Source organism: Phoenix dactylifera, chromosome 7 (genome assembly GCF_051530095.1).
Source record: "Phoenix dactylifera cultivar Ajwa chromosome 7, Ajwa_hap1_PhDact_Kaust_v1.1, whole genome shotgun sequence".
NCBI lineage: Eukaryota > Viridiplantae > Streptophyta > Magnoliopsida > Arecales > Arecaceae > Phoenix > Phoenix dactylifera.
The window spans coordinates 11,980,939-11,994,186 of NC_143196.1; the positions used below are offsets into that span (position 1 = coordinate 11,980,939).

The 13,248-nt window shown below is 39.4% G+C and overlaps 1 protein-coding gene across 4 annotated transcripts in view; it reads right to left on the reverse strand.

Annotated features, from left to right (window-relative positions):
* Positions 1-13,248, reverse strand: part of LOC103696526 (uncharacterized) — a 39,263-nt gene that overhangs the window by 23,630 nt on the left and 2,385 nt on the right. For all 4 annotated transcript variants that reach the window (XR_015967310.2, XR_015967312.2, XM_088701226.2 and 1 more), the window contains exons 2-6: positions 9,952-10,037; positions 9,467-9,850; positions 9,268-9,351; positions 8,724-9,194; positions 3,634-3,700 (exon numbers count right to left, since the gene is read on the reverse strand). Coding sequence is in view for 2 of the 4 variants with exons in the window: in XM_088701226.2 (XP_088557352.2) it covers positions 3,634-3,700; positions 8,724-9,194; positions 9,268-9,351; positions 9,467-9,850; positions 9,952-10,037 (1,092 nt within the window). In the remaining 2 variants the exon portion in view is untranslated. The remainder of the gene's footprint in view (positions 1-3,633; positions 3,701-8,723; positions 9,195-9,267; positions 9,352-9,466; positions 9,851-9,951; positions 10,038-13,248) is intronic.

Here is a 13,248-nt window from a genome sequence, read left to right on the forward strand (position 1 = left end):
CTATCCATTATGTAGCTATTAAGAAGGAAAAACAAATGCAAGTGCAGCCCAACTGAAAAGAAAAAGTTCTCGATGTTCGTGTGGACATACACCACAAATATCCAATAATACAAAATTGCCAAACACCGCCTCAAAAAGATATCACAACAAAATATAAATGTGTAAAATTAAGTTGACTACAAATTGAAGTCAACTACTTGGCAGAACTTTATAGAGACTAATCAAAAGCTAAAATTCAAGCCCTATACTTTCCTGAATAAAAAAAAGATGCAACATTTTTTTGGATTCTCTAGACATTTTAGGCTGATATTGTTTAGCACCTGGTACAATTAACAAAGAAACATAACTAGCAAAAAAGAATCCTTAACAAATAACTCCAAAGCTGTGTCGAGGATAGATACTTTTTGTTGATTATACAACACTCTAATTTTAGGGAATCCAATCCTCTCCATCCTTGAATTAACTGGAGAGCCCAATTACTCATCCAAGACCAACCATAAAAGCAAGGCCCATTGATCAAACTAAGATAACACAACCTTGAAATCTTCTACTCAGGACCATACACCTGATCCAAAATTTTGCCGCTACTCTGGTATAGAACAATCCATCAATGGCCAATCTATAATATTTGAAAGATTTGAATTTGAGAACAAATTCATCTGAAATTTCAGCATGACATGCAGAAATCTAGATGCAAGAAAGAGAATGTGTAGTGCTCCAGAGAAGCCTTTAAGTCTCAAACAATCAATAACCAGATGAAAGTCACAGAAGAGAATAAATTTAGAAGGAAGAAAAACAAGAAAATCTAGAAATTTTATTCAATTCATTGTAATACTACATACATCCAGCCTTATTCCTCCTTTTAACCCTATCTTTGGATTGAGAAATTCAAAGACAAGAGAAAGAGAGTAAAGAGCTGAAATATCTTGTTTGGATGATAAAATCATAGAGAGTAGAAGAGATATGGAGAGAAAAGGTTTCACTGCAAGCAACTTTTATATCTATTCAAAAATGGGGAGATTCGGAGAGGACATACCATACATGCATGTTTCTCAATTTCCTCTTTTGCCAAAATAGTCTTTTTCCTTTTTTTCTTCTCTTCATGTAAATACTAACAAGATGATAGAGAGTGAGAGAGAGGGTCATTTGCTCTTTTTCTCTTCACTCCTCTCCTCCACATACATCTCTTCTCCATATCATAAAAAAGCCCTAAATTAATTTTTCGGACAATTGGACTAATCATAAATCCTACACTGAAAATAAAGGAAATTAAAAAAATAACCTTTAATAGGATAAGAAAGAAACAGATGGACTGTGGGACTGGCAGCTCCTAATTCCTTCTCTTCTTTCCTACCTTTCTGTTCTTTCCTTCTTTCTTTTCTTCTCTTCTTTATTTTTATATTTTTCCTTCCTTTTTTTCCTAAGTTTCCTCACTTGTTTTCTTCCATTCTTACTTTTTGACCACCTTAAAGGAAACAAATTTAAGTAGTCTACTATATCACTTGCTGATTGGACTCTATCAAGGTCCCCATCCCCACCATAAAAAAAAGGAGAATAGTCAAGGTCTGCGGAACAATCCCAAACTGCCCAGTTTGGGGAGTTCCGAGCCGTACCGGCAGCAGACCGAGGCAGTTCCGGCATTGAAAACAAGACGTCGTCGCCGGAGGGAGACAAGAAGAAAAAAGAGCGGGGGGGGGGAGGAAAGAAAAGGGAGAGGAAGGAAGAGAGGCCAGCCGGGGCCGGTTGGCTAAAGCCGAGGAGCCTCCGCACGGAGAAGGCGAAGGCCAGGGAGCGACTTCAACTTAAAAAATGCAAAAATAAAAGAGCCCCCTTCGGGCCCCTTTTTCGCACAAAACAAGGGACTGAAGGCGGAGCCCTACCTCTACGTCTCCCCGGCCTCCGCATCCTTTGCACATAGACTCCTCGGCCGGCCTCTCTTCCTTCCTCTTCCTCTCCCTCCCTCCCCTGCTCTCTTTTTCTCTCTCATTCTTCCTCTTCCGTCTCTTCTACTACGTCAGTATGGGCCTGACACGGCACGACGCGGGCCCGTACCGACTCGTCCTACCGAAAAACCGATACGGTGCCCGATACCGGTTCCGCCGACATTGAGAATAGTAGAAAGCAAGGTCTGTCATATCGACCTTACCCACATATCGGTGGGCACCGATACCAGCTCGGTACCGATTCGGTACCGGTGCCGAACCGGCCAAGAAAACTCCATGAAGCGAACGTGCAGCCGAGGGAAAAAAAACCAACGCGCAGACGCACGCGCGGAGGTCCGCGTTAAATGCCACTCTGTAGCATTTAATGCCCCCCGCGTGGGCATGCTGCCCCGCGCGGGGAACCGCGCAGGCAACCGTGTGCGCTGCCTCGCGCGAACGCAATTCCCAGCACAGGGAACCGCGGGCGAGCGCGGGGTACTGCGCGCGGACTTTTTTTTCTTTTCTTTTTCTCTTTTTCTCTTCCTTTCCTTCCTCCTTCCCGAACCTTCTCTCCTTCTCGCCTTTCTTCTCCGCTCTCCTCTCTTATCCTCTCTTTTCCCCCTTCTCCCGTGAACAAGGAAGGAAGGAACTGACCAGGAGGGGAGTGATCCCCGTCGCCGTCTTCGGGGTGCTCGGGAGGTGGTCGGCCCGAGGCTAGGTGCGAACTGTGAACTGGTACTCTTCTCTTCTTCTTCTCCTATTTCTCTTCTTCCTCTTCTTCTTCCTCTTCTTTCTTCCTCTTTATTCCTCTTCTTTCCTCTTCCTCTTCTTCTTTCCTACCGGTGCGAACCATCTTCAAAGGCTGTACCATATCGGTCACGGGCGGTACTGGTACAACACGGACTGAACCGGCTGGTATGGGCAGGTTCAGCAGACCTTGGTAGAAAGTAACATCAGCTACTCACGTAACTCAAAAAACATCAAATGTGGTCTAAAATTAAGACCTACGCGACCCACAAAACATCCCTTTTAATTCTACAAGCTCAGTCCCCTACCCAGACTGCATCACATTCTCACATCAAAATACTCCAAAACAATCTTAATCAAAAACCTAATATTGCAATTAGTAAATTCCGAGATTAAGCTTAGTTCCATTCATTACATTTTTCACCGTACACATGAGTAAAATTCGTTAATAATTTAGTGAACTAACTTACCAAATAATCATTTTTTAAAGAAATTACTTTCTTGCTCCTCCACCCGTATCCTCTTCTGCATCCAATCATAACTAAAGAGACTTGGAAAATACATAATTTAATTTCTTCCATACCCTTCTATTCCTTTAACAAAGTCATGCAGTTTCAACAACCCCATGACTACAATTTCTAAAACCAGACTATACATAACATACATAAAGCATCATGTCATTCCACTAATGATTCAAATAAGTAACAAATCTGATGTAAGACATACTGAAATTCTTAAAAGAAATAAATATTGGAAAATCCTTCAAGGTATCTGTTATGGGCACAAGAAATGTTCATCGAGCCATCACTGCTGATTTGGCAACTCTATAACTAATCAACCGCCCTTGTTTAGAAACTATCATCATGAATTGCACATGGCAAGTGGATTGTTTGTGTGCACATAACAGGAGCCTCATAGCATTACTCATAAATTTTAGCACCAATCCTGTGTTAGTAGAGCTTACCTTCATGTCCACGAAGTAGGTCCAAGGGAGGGCAAGAATCTGCAGGCTTAAGAGTATCTTCAACCATCTGTCAGAAGAAGTCATCTTATAAATGACTGTTTTGTTAATGCTGAATAACATCAAGTTCGATAATGCCGAATTACTAGGTTATAGCAAAACTTATCAGATCGCTGTCCAAATACACCAATAAGATAATCATGAAGTTGGGGATATAATTTCTAACACCAAAGCAATAAACCAAAGGAGACGGTACACCATTTTCCAATCATTTGCCACCATTCTTACCTCGCTGAAGTTCCTGTGCTATAGTCAGCAGCTACTTTTACTCATTCACATTTCCAGCACCCAAAAATGCTTTGACAAAATAAGATTGCACTAGCATGATATCTGTAGGCATTCTATACTCTCCATTCAGCAGACAGGTTCATAATCATAATAAGCATCTTATTTGTCAAAATGTCAATTGACACAAATTGTTACAAAGTCTGAACTTAACTGCATTAAGGCATGGTAAAGATGAAGTGACACCATAACTAGAAAAGAAAATTTTAAAAATAGATAGAGAAGAAAAGCTTTGGAGTTGCACCACAAAAAGGATAAACCAACACTATGAGCATTTCCAACAAATCAGAGCAGGCACTAGTCAAAAAAATCATAGACTCTGTGGATGTTCTTGTAAAAAAAAAAAAAAGATATAAACCTGAGAAGGAACTAAGATAGGATGATGAATTTATGAAAAAGGAAATACCTTTGCTGTTCTGCAGTAAATTTCCTTGCTTACTTTGGGTCTCAGACCAAAAAAATTGACCACAAGAAAATCAACAAAATGCGAAGAAGATAGGATTACAGAAGCACGCTCTAAATCCATCTTATATCAATGCAATTTTAGACACTCAATGAGCATACAAGATGAACAGAATAAGCATATTCGACGTGTTAATTCTGACAGGGTTTTCTTGTGCCAATGATGCAGGGTTTTCTTGAGCCAATGAGGAGTTAAATTTGACAAATATATTGTGCCTTTGCCATATTGAATAGGATATTAACCATTAAGTAACAATAGCATGGCATTTCTAGCTCCACATGAGCAAACTGTTGCTGCTTTTTCATAAGAATTGTATTTACTGAGATAGTAGTATAGGCAAAGGTCATTTCCAATTTGATCTCCATTTGGGACTTTGGGCAAATTTCAGCATCAGAAACCATTATTCTTCACACTAAAAGTATCTGATGTCAATGCTATGAAAGAAACTAGAAAAAAAAAGCGCCCCAATGCAAGAGGCTCCCGCCACTACAAAGACCAAGGAAGTTAGATGTATGCATCCTTACACTCACATGCGGATAGGCTGTTTCCGTCCATCCAACCTGTGACACCTAAATCACAATGGAGCTACAATACCTTTGTACCAAGGCCCACCCTCTTATAAAAGGAATGGTATGAGACTCAAATAAAATTTAAAATATATATTTTTTTTATCTTGATCATATCAAAAACTTTGGCATTGCTAAATTGCAGATAATAAATATAAAAATAAGCAATAGAAACATTATAGAATTTTTTTCCTTTTTTACTCCTGCAAAAGGAAACATGATAAGTAGAACATCAGTGATCGATTGGATTCATCTTCTTCGATAGACAAGAAGACTGGAGCAATATGCATGCACAAATGATGCTTGCACAGTTGTTCAAATCAAGGATTGCTATGCTGGTACCGAGGTCCATACCGGTTGCCCGACAGCATTGTTCGATACGCCCTCGTGTCATTCCATGCCGAGCTTGTACCAATACAGCAGAGAGGGCAGGAGAGAGGGAAAATGGGAGAGAGGAAAACAGAGAGGGGGGAAGGGAGGAGGATGGAGACGGAGGAAGGGAGGGAGAGAGAGGGAGAAGGCCGGCGGAGCGCTACCCGACACAACGAGAGGGTGGGGCAGAGGGAGAATGGGAGAGAGGAGAAGAGGATGGGGGAGCCTCTCCTCCGCCCCTCCGCATCCCTCCTCGGCCCTCTATCAACCATCCACTCTCCCTCTCCCTCCCTCTCTCCCCCTCTCTCTCTCTCTCTCTTTCCTCTCTTTCCTTCTCTTTGTCCCCCTCCTTTGCCAATTTCTTGATTTGAAAGCCAGAACCGTCCTGGTTTGCCGTCAGTATGGCTCGCTTCGACCCACACCGGACGGTTCGGGAGGGCTCTGCCGACAATGGTTCAAATCCTTTGCCCCATTCGCTACTCATTACTTTTTAACCCTTTAGGGTGCATTTGGTTGTGGAACATGTTCCCCTGAAGCGAATGGGTTAACTTGCTCCTAGCCCATTTGACTGCAAAAGAAACTATGCAAACAAATCTGTTAACTTACTCCTAACCCATTTGACTCCAAAATAAAATATTCCACCCTACATGGTGCCTATTATTCTCGGTTAAAGTGGAAAAAGTCACTCAACATACTTTCAAGAATACCTGCTCTGCTTTTAGAAAAAATAACCTACTCATCGAGCATTTGGAGGGTTTAAGTTGACTAGGTGGAGTAAGGGGGCCTTATCCCAATTTAACCCTAAACTCCTTGATTAAGCTAAACTAGTCTCATTTAGTTTCAAGCAGGGTCGGAGGAACCGGTACCAGACACCGTACCGATTTTCCGGCGGAACAAGTCGGTACGGACCGTGCCGAGCCCGTACCGAGAGAGGAAACATGCCGGAGCCGGAAAAGGAGAAGAGAGCAAGGGAGGGAGGGAGGGAGGGAGGGAAGCGGTGACAGACGCTGGTTGAGGGCCAGCGAAGGTCGAGGCCGAGGCCGCAGCTAAAAAATTTGAAAATTTTTAGGTAAAATCGGCAAACTGCTTGCCAACTTCACTTAAAAATTTCAAAATTTTTAATTGAAGTCCATAATCGATTTACCAACTTTACTTAAAAATTTTCAATTTTTTTAGCTACAGCCCGTTCTTCTGTTTCGAAAAAAAGAAACAAGAGATGCGGCCGCAACCTCGGCCTCCACCGCCCCTCCCTCCCCGACCACTGTCGGCCCCCCGCGGCCCTCTGCAAGCATCCGTCGCCGCTCCTTCTCCCTCCCTCCCCCGCTCGCTCTTTCTCGCTCTTCTTCTTCTCCGACTCCGGCAATAAACCGTTTTTAAAGCCGAAACCGTATCGGTGAGCCATCGGTATGGCTCGAAACAAGCGGAACCATCCGATTCGGGACAGTTCTGCATTCCATGATTTCAAGTCAAAAGCATGCACATAGTGCACCATGGGCTGAAGACTTCTCACCAACACTTTCTTCAAAATGAAGAGAAGAATATTTGATCATCGTATATCAGACTTCAACCATGCAAAACTTCTCCAAGAAGCATGCTATATCTCGCAATTTTCTCTTTACAAAATTTTACACGCATATGTAAAAGCGCTGAACTATATAATAGTAGAAATGACTTAAACTTGTATTAGCAATCCACAACTCAATAAAACCAAGAACCTAAGTGAACCACTCTTTCAAACAACAGTGATTTGTTTGGCTAATGACTAACTTCCAAAAATTAAGTAAATTACACTTAGAGCTTCTCATGAAGAGCCAATAACATACCATTGCAATGTCATCTCTTATAAAAACAATTTTTTAAGTTCACCTCTTAAAAGGCCTAATTTCTTAATGAGATAGCAAAGTACTGGTTTTTGATGATTATGCCTACCAGAATTTGAACCTGAAATAACCTTTCAATTAAGCACCACCAATACCATGCAATTTCATATTTCAAAAAGCAAGATTTTAAATCCCATAGAATGGGACCATCCCGATTTTTCTGTGAAATAGGAAATGCCGCTGTCCCTCCCCGTCCCAACACTTGGGATGGGGGATGCCCCATGACTAGTCAATCAGGATGCTAGGATGATGGCAGGATGGTCTTCGGATGATACCTCATCCAAGCATCCCGAGGGATGTCCCACTGGTAATTGAAACCTTGTCAAAAAGCCTTAGAAGGCCAATAATTTATCTTCACTTTAAACTCCTTTAAATATTAAAATTGAGTAACTTTTTAATTTCAAAACCAGAAAATACATAGCCAATAATTCTTGTCAAATAATTTTTTAAATCTTTTTGGCTCTGAAGCTGGTTAACCCATGCATGATGCAGTCTACATAATATACTACAAAAAGGAACATTTTTAAACAAGATTCACCATCTCGGTGCCACACTAGCATAGTGTTGGTATAGTATGAAAATTTTTTGGCGTACCGAGTGTCGGGATATACCGAACTGTTATGGTACGGTATGCCCCCTACCGCTCTATTCGGGCCGATACGGTGTATCATGCTTTTAAGTCTGTAGGATTAACATAGAAAAAGAAGCACATTCATTTCATACTAGAATAATAGAGCACAAGCTGGTTTAAATTATCAAATCATTACTTTCAAATAACGATCTGAATCAAAATGTTCTTGTCAGGTTAATATCCAAAATCAAACAATTCAAGTGCCTATTTGACTCTAATTTGGATCCTTGTAGGATGCAAGAGATTCAATGCACATCAATCTATTGCCATTGCAGGAAGAAGATAATTTTAGAACCCAAATGATGAAAGGGAGGAAAGAAATGATGGCTCCATTGGTGGAACAAAATCATATGACATGGTCCATGAACAGGGAAAATGCCTTTTCTTTTAATCATATTTAGCGACAAAGTTTCGGATTATAGCTTGGAAAAAATATCCTCATTTCAAAAATAAAATGGATTTTAAAAATGCAAAGGATGGATGTATTAAGTTCCAAAGGATGTGGCATGGTACATTAATACTATAAGCATATGCATAATTATCCATCGCTATTTCCTTCAAGCACTAAAATCATTCAAAGGATGCTCACTTATCAGGTTGGTTGAAACCCTCGATGACAAAAGTTGCAGCAATACAGCTAGCACCAGATCTAAATTTCACAAATGCTAATCGAAAAAAACAGAACGGTGTATATGTGGGACCATGAGCGGATTCAAATACCTTATGCATGGAGGAAGATCGGAACATTTGACATGATAGTAGACAACATTCACCAATCAATGACAAATCAATCCATTAAGAAAAAAAGTTAAGACCATATAAGGTAATGTTATTACCATGTCTGAAATCTCTTGCTCCTTCAAGCAGCAATTCTGATCAAGAATAGAAGAATTCTTGCCATTAATATCTCCTTTCATATCTTCAGCGAGAGCAACCAGAATTTCACCCATCATATCAACTGTTTTTGCATTAACATTTTGTGGCATAAAAGGTAACTCCCCAGATGAGTATAACATTTTGTTATCTTTCAAGATTCTGATGTTGCTTTTCATTCTTCTCCGTGGTGGTAAGGATTTAACAAAAGCAGCATCTGGCAATTCAAGGCTAGCAACTTTGTGCTCACCTTGAACATAAGAACCTGCTGGTTTAGCAGCATTTGGATCATTGTTCCTTGCAAGTTTATTATCTGATAGTATCGCAGAGCCACTTTTAGCTTTCAATGGTTGCACAGCAGGCATATGTACAGAAGTTTGAAGCCATTTGATTATTTTCAACCTCAATCCAGGGGAGAAGGATGTGGTCTCACCCTGCCAAGAAAACTAGATTGTCAAAATTCATAAACTTCCAAATATGAAGAAACAAAATACTTCCAATTTGTACCACAAGAGCTGCTTGTAAGGAATTTATTGAAATGCCCATCTCCGATGCAAGATCACCGATATTAATTTTCCCTCGATCAATTAACTGTAACAAGATTACAAAGAAAAGCTTAGATCTGGAGCCATGGTCATATTGATGTGAAACAAGTGCATTCAAAATAAAAACTTCCGAGTTAAAAGATAAGTTCCACAGGTAGTACCTTCTTAAGAATTACAGCAATATTAGGGGAATTTCTAGTGATGTTTCCACTCTCAATAATTCCATCAGTATCCATGTCATTATCTGGCTCTGACTGATCATCTTCATATTTTAATCTACCAGTCAAGGCATCTAGCTCCATGCTAGGTTCCATTTTAACCATTTGATTAGAAGTAGAGTTTTTTATTTCATCTTGCATCAAGCTTTTAGCTCTATTCTTGCGAGTAAGTCTTAACTTTGGTATCCATTTTGCGGGTGGGATTGCAGGCGGAGCCTTGGTTAATGAAGAGTCATCATTGACGAGCACTGCAAGGTTTTTTGCATGTTGGGCACTGCTCATACCTTGAGAAGTGGTGTGCTTTGAGCAAAAAGCTCGCAACTCGACCTACGTATGTATTGAAGGCAACAACATCAGCTTGTCTTACCACAGAATAAGATAAAAAATAACAGATTTAAGATGACGGATGGAAAAATAAAAAGCATCACATTATCACATCCAAACTTTCCCCAGATCTCCATTTGATGCTTGGAGTCCCTTGCACATCGAGGATGAAAAGATGTTCTGCATGTTCCTGAAACATCATAACAACCAGATTAAACATCAGCCGAGCCAGGAAAAAAAAATAGACTGAGTCCCCTCTTTAGGAAATAAGGCCCTTATCACTCAACCAGCTAAGGCTTTGCCAAGACCAAGTAGCTTTCACAATAGCAGCAGCAATAGCATGATACTAGTTTAAAAGCAGAATAAAAATAGTCAGCTAAAGGTGGCATTATGTATCTGATATGAGGCAACTGACAGATAAAAATCACATGATAATCAGCCTATAATCAATAAAGGTTTAAAATTAATCAATATAAACCACAATGAAGTTCCTTTAAGATAATTACTTTGTAATATGAGATAATGTATTTTATCGAATTCAATTCAGAGGTGGCTTGTCACTCAAGCTCCTCTGTCTCATAGGTTAATGAAAAAAATATGGAGGCCGCAGCTATATAATAATATTTGAAGCATCATGAGACCTCTAAAATGACAAGTAATGCTGCCCAATAAATGTTTCAAATCCAGAGACAATTCATTGCTGTAATCAGATGGATTAAGTAGCCCATAATTAGCTGTCTGCACTACTTAATTCTTGAAATCAAGACACATTTTTATAAAGGAAAGCAGTCAGTTCTTCCACAAATTAAGAAATAAAAGATGGAAGCTCATCAGAGATAATTTCGTATAAAGCCTTAATGCATTGAGCACCTTTAACCTCTAATGCACAGAGCCATTTTAACAGAGTTATCGCAAAGCTCCCAAGCACAGAAGATGGAAGCCATAAAGATCAGTGTTTTTTACCTAGCATCATCCTAAACTATTGGACGATACTCAACAAGATAGAAAGTGGTTATGGAAATTACATTATGCAAACAGGTGAAACTAGACCTCCTGAAATTCTAACGATGGAAAATAAAGGTATAACAAGATAGAACAGGCATCCGACATGACTTCCAAACAAAGTATGATCTCAAAATGAAACTCTAAAGAGGATAATGCACATAAACATCCGACATAACACCACAGACATAATACGATGAAAAAGGAGGATTGTTCAGCACAGTGCATAAATAAATGATTCCATGTACAACGGTTCTTCAGCATAGAATTCTTCGTCAAAGAGCTATTTAAGATAGAAATATACCAAACCTCGAAGTTGAAATTGTTTGTACTTGAATTAAATATTGTGACAAGTTCATATTGAGATAAAACCGTTTGACAAACTTTCCCTATTGGTGACTGAAGGTAGCATGGACACTTTTCGAAAACAGCGAAGAAGGCTGCCAACAGCTCTGAGATTATAGAAACATAAACAGTTATCCAATCAATTTGAAGTTTACATACCTCACGATGGATTACTGTCAAGTCCTTCTATAAGACTTCCTCATGCGGATTCACTATAATTCTCAACTTATTTGGTCTCTATCTCCTCTTTCTAGCCTTTTAGCATGTATGCAAGACACCCTCATCAATTAATGTCTAGGTTAGAATACACATACGCACGATGACTCAATCAATAATCCCTTCATCTCAATTTTGTAAGTGTCGTGACAACCATGTGCATACTTGCCCTATTTTCACTAAACACCTGGGCATCATTAACTTTGCAATAGCAATATTATGCCAATGAGCCTTCTTGACTAACATTCTAATTCAGTAAAGTTAGTCATTAGTCAGTGAAATTGTGATAGCACTACATAATATGACAAGGGCTCTTTCAACTTTATCCAACTTTCTTCCTTCTCCAGAACTTTCTTCACTAATATATGCATGAAAAAGAAGCTGAACTTTTTCAGTTCCTGTCGTGTCTCAACCACCAAAGGAACATATCAGTTTCATTTAATCCGCTTTACTGTTAGTAATTCTATCTGAATGTATAATTTTAAGAACTTTGAGAATGCAGATGTTGCTTACTACAATGCTGGTAATCTCATTTTATGCTGTGTGTACTTTTCATTAACAACTTCAGCTTAGGCATGGAGAAAAGAAATAAATCCATTGGCATGCTGATGGTTTTCAGCACCACAAGAACAACAAAGAACATAACTCACCTACAGAGTCGAATAGTTAATTCTTAAAGCACAAACATACTACTTTAAAAATAATCAAAATACTCTTATAAGCATCATCCTTTCATCTTTCAATTTTTTCATAGTATAGAACTGCAAAGCGAAGTTAGCAAAAGTGACTTATTTGGAAATCTTCTGTCTCACTAATACCTCAATCTTCTACAAAATGCCATGAAGATTTCAAAGCCGGCACTCAATTTTGTCCAAGTAATTTGTAAACCTTTGTACTTCTGACTGCTCAACTTCTACTGCCTTTCAACAACTAAAACTATTTCACATGTCAGTAGCAGCCACCACAATGCCTCTTTTTGGGGATAAGCAACTAATGCATCTTTAAAGAATGTAAAGTGGATGGGGCCTCAAGTTGGTTGCTAGTGAAAACCTTCTGAAGATGAACTTCCTAATCTATCCACAAGCTTAATGCATGAATGTAATTGCATCAATATATTGCCTTAGTACACAAGTTCAATAACCTTCCTCCTCCTTGCCTGTCAAAATGAGGTCCATCATTATTCTACCATAAGCTTTCTCCAAACCATGTACTATCAAGTAGAACTTGACTATAGAGAGAAGCATTCAACACAAGAAATATCCACAAAAGAATGGAGCAAAGTTTTTCCAATTAACTGTCAAACCCAGCATCAAGCCATCCAAGGGTCACATCCATATTATTTATCAGAAGCTTTTTCCACAACAAAAACAAGGTACTTCCTCTTTTCACGGGTTATTTTGACAATTAAGAAGCAAGATACTACCATTACAGTTAAGCCATTGTTGTTACAGGTGGTCGCCTAGTGGCCTAGGCAATCTTCTGAGCATTTGGCATGCCTTGAGATATCTAGGTGATCCTCACATGGACCATCACCTATAGACATAAACAAATATAGGTATTTATGGACGAATGCATACACATATGTGTGTATGCATATGTAGATATAATTTTGTTATTTGTACTTAAATAATTCTTTTGCAATTTCCTTCTGCAAATGACATTTGGATGCTTAAACAAAACACAAAATACATCAAATTGGATCCAAAGAACTGTCATAAAGGGAATAGGTTAAGGGCTAGACAAGTACCCACAAAAAGGCTCAAATTCATAATCCTAGAACAACGCTCCAACCTCCAGCAATATGAACAATTCAGAAAACTTGGCAAATTGCTATGACC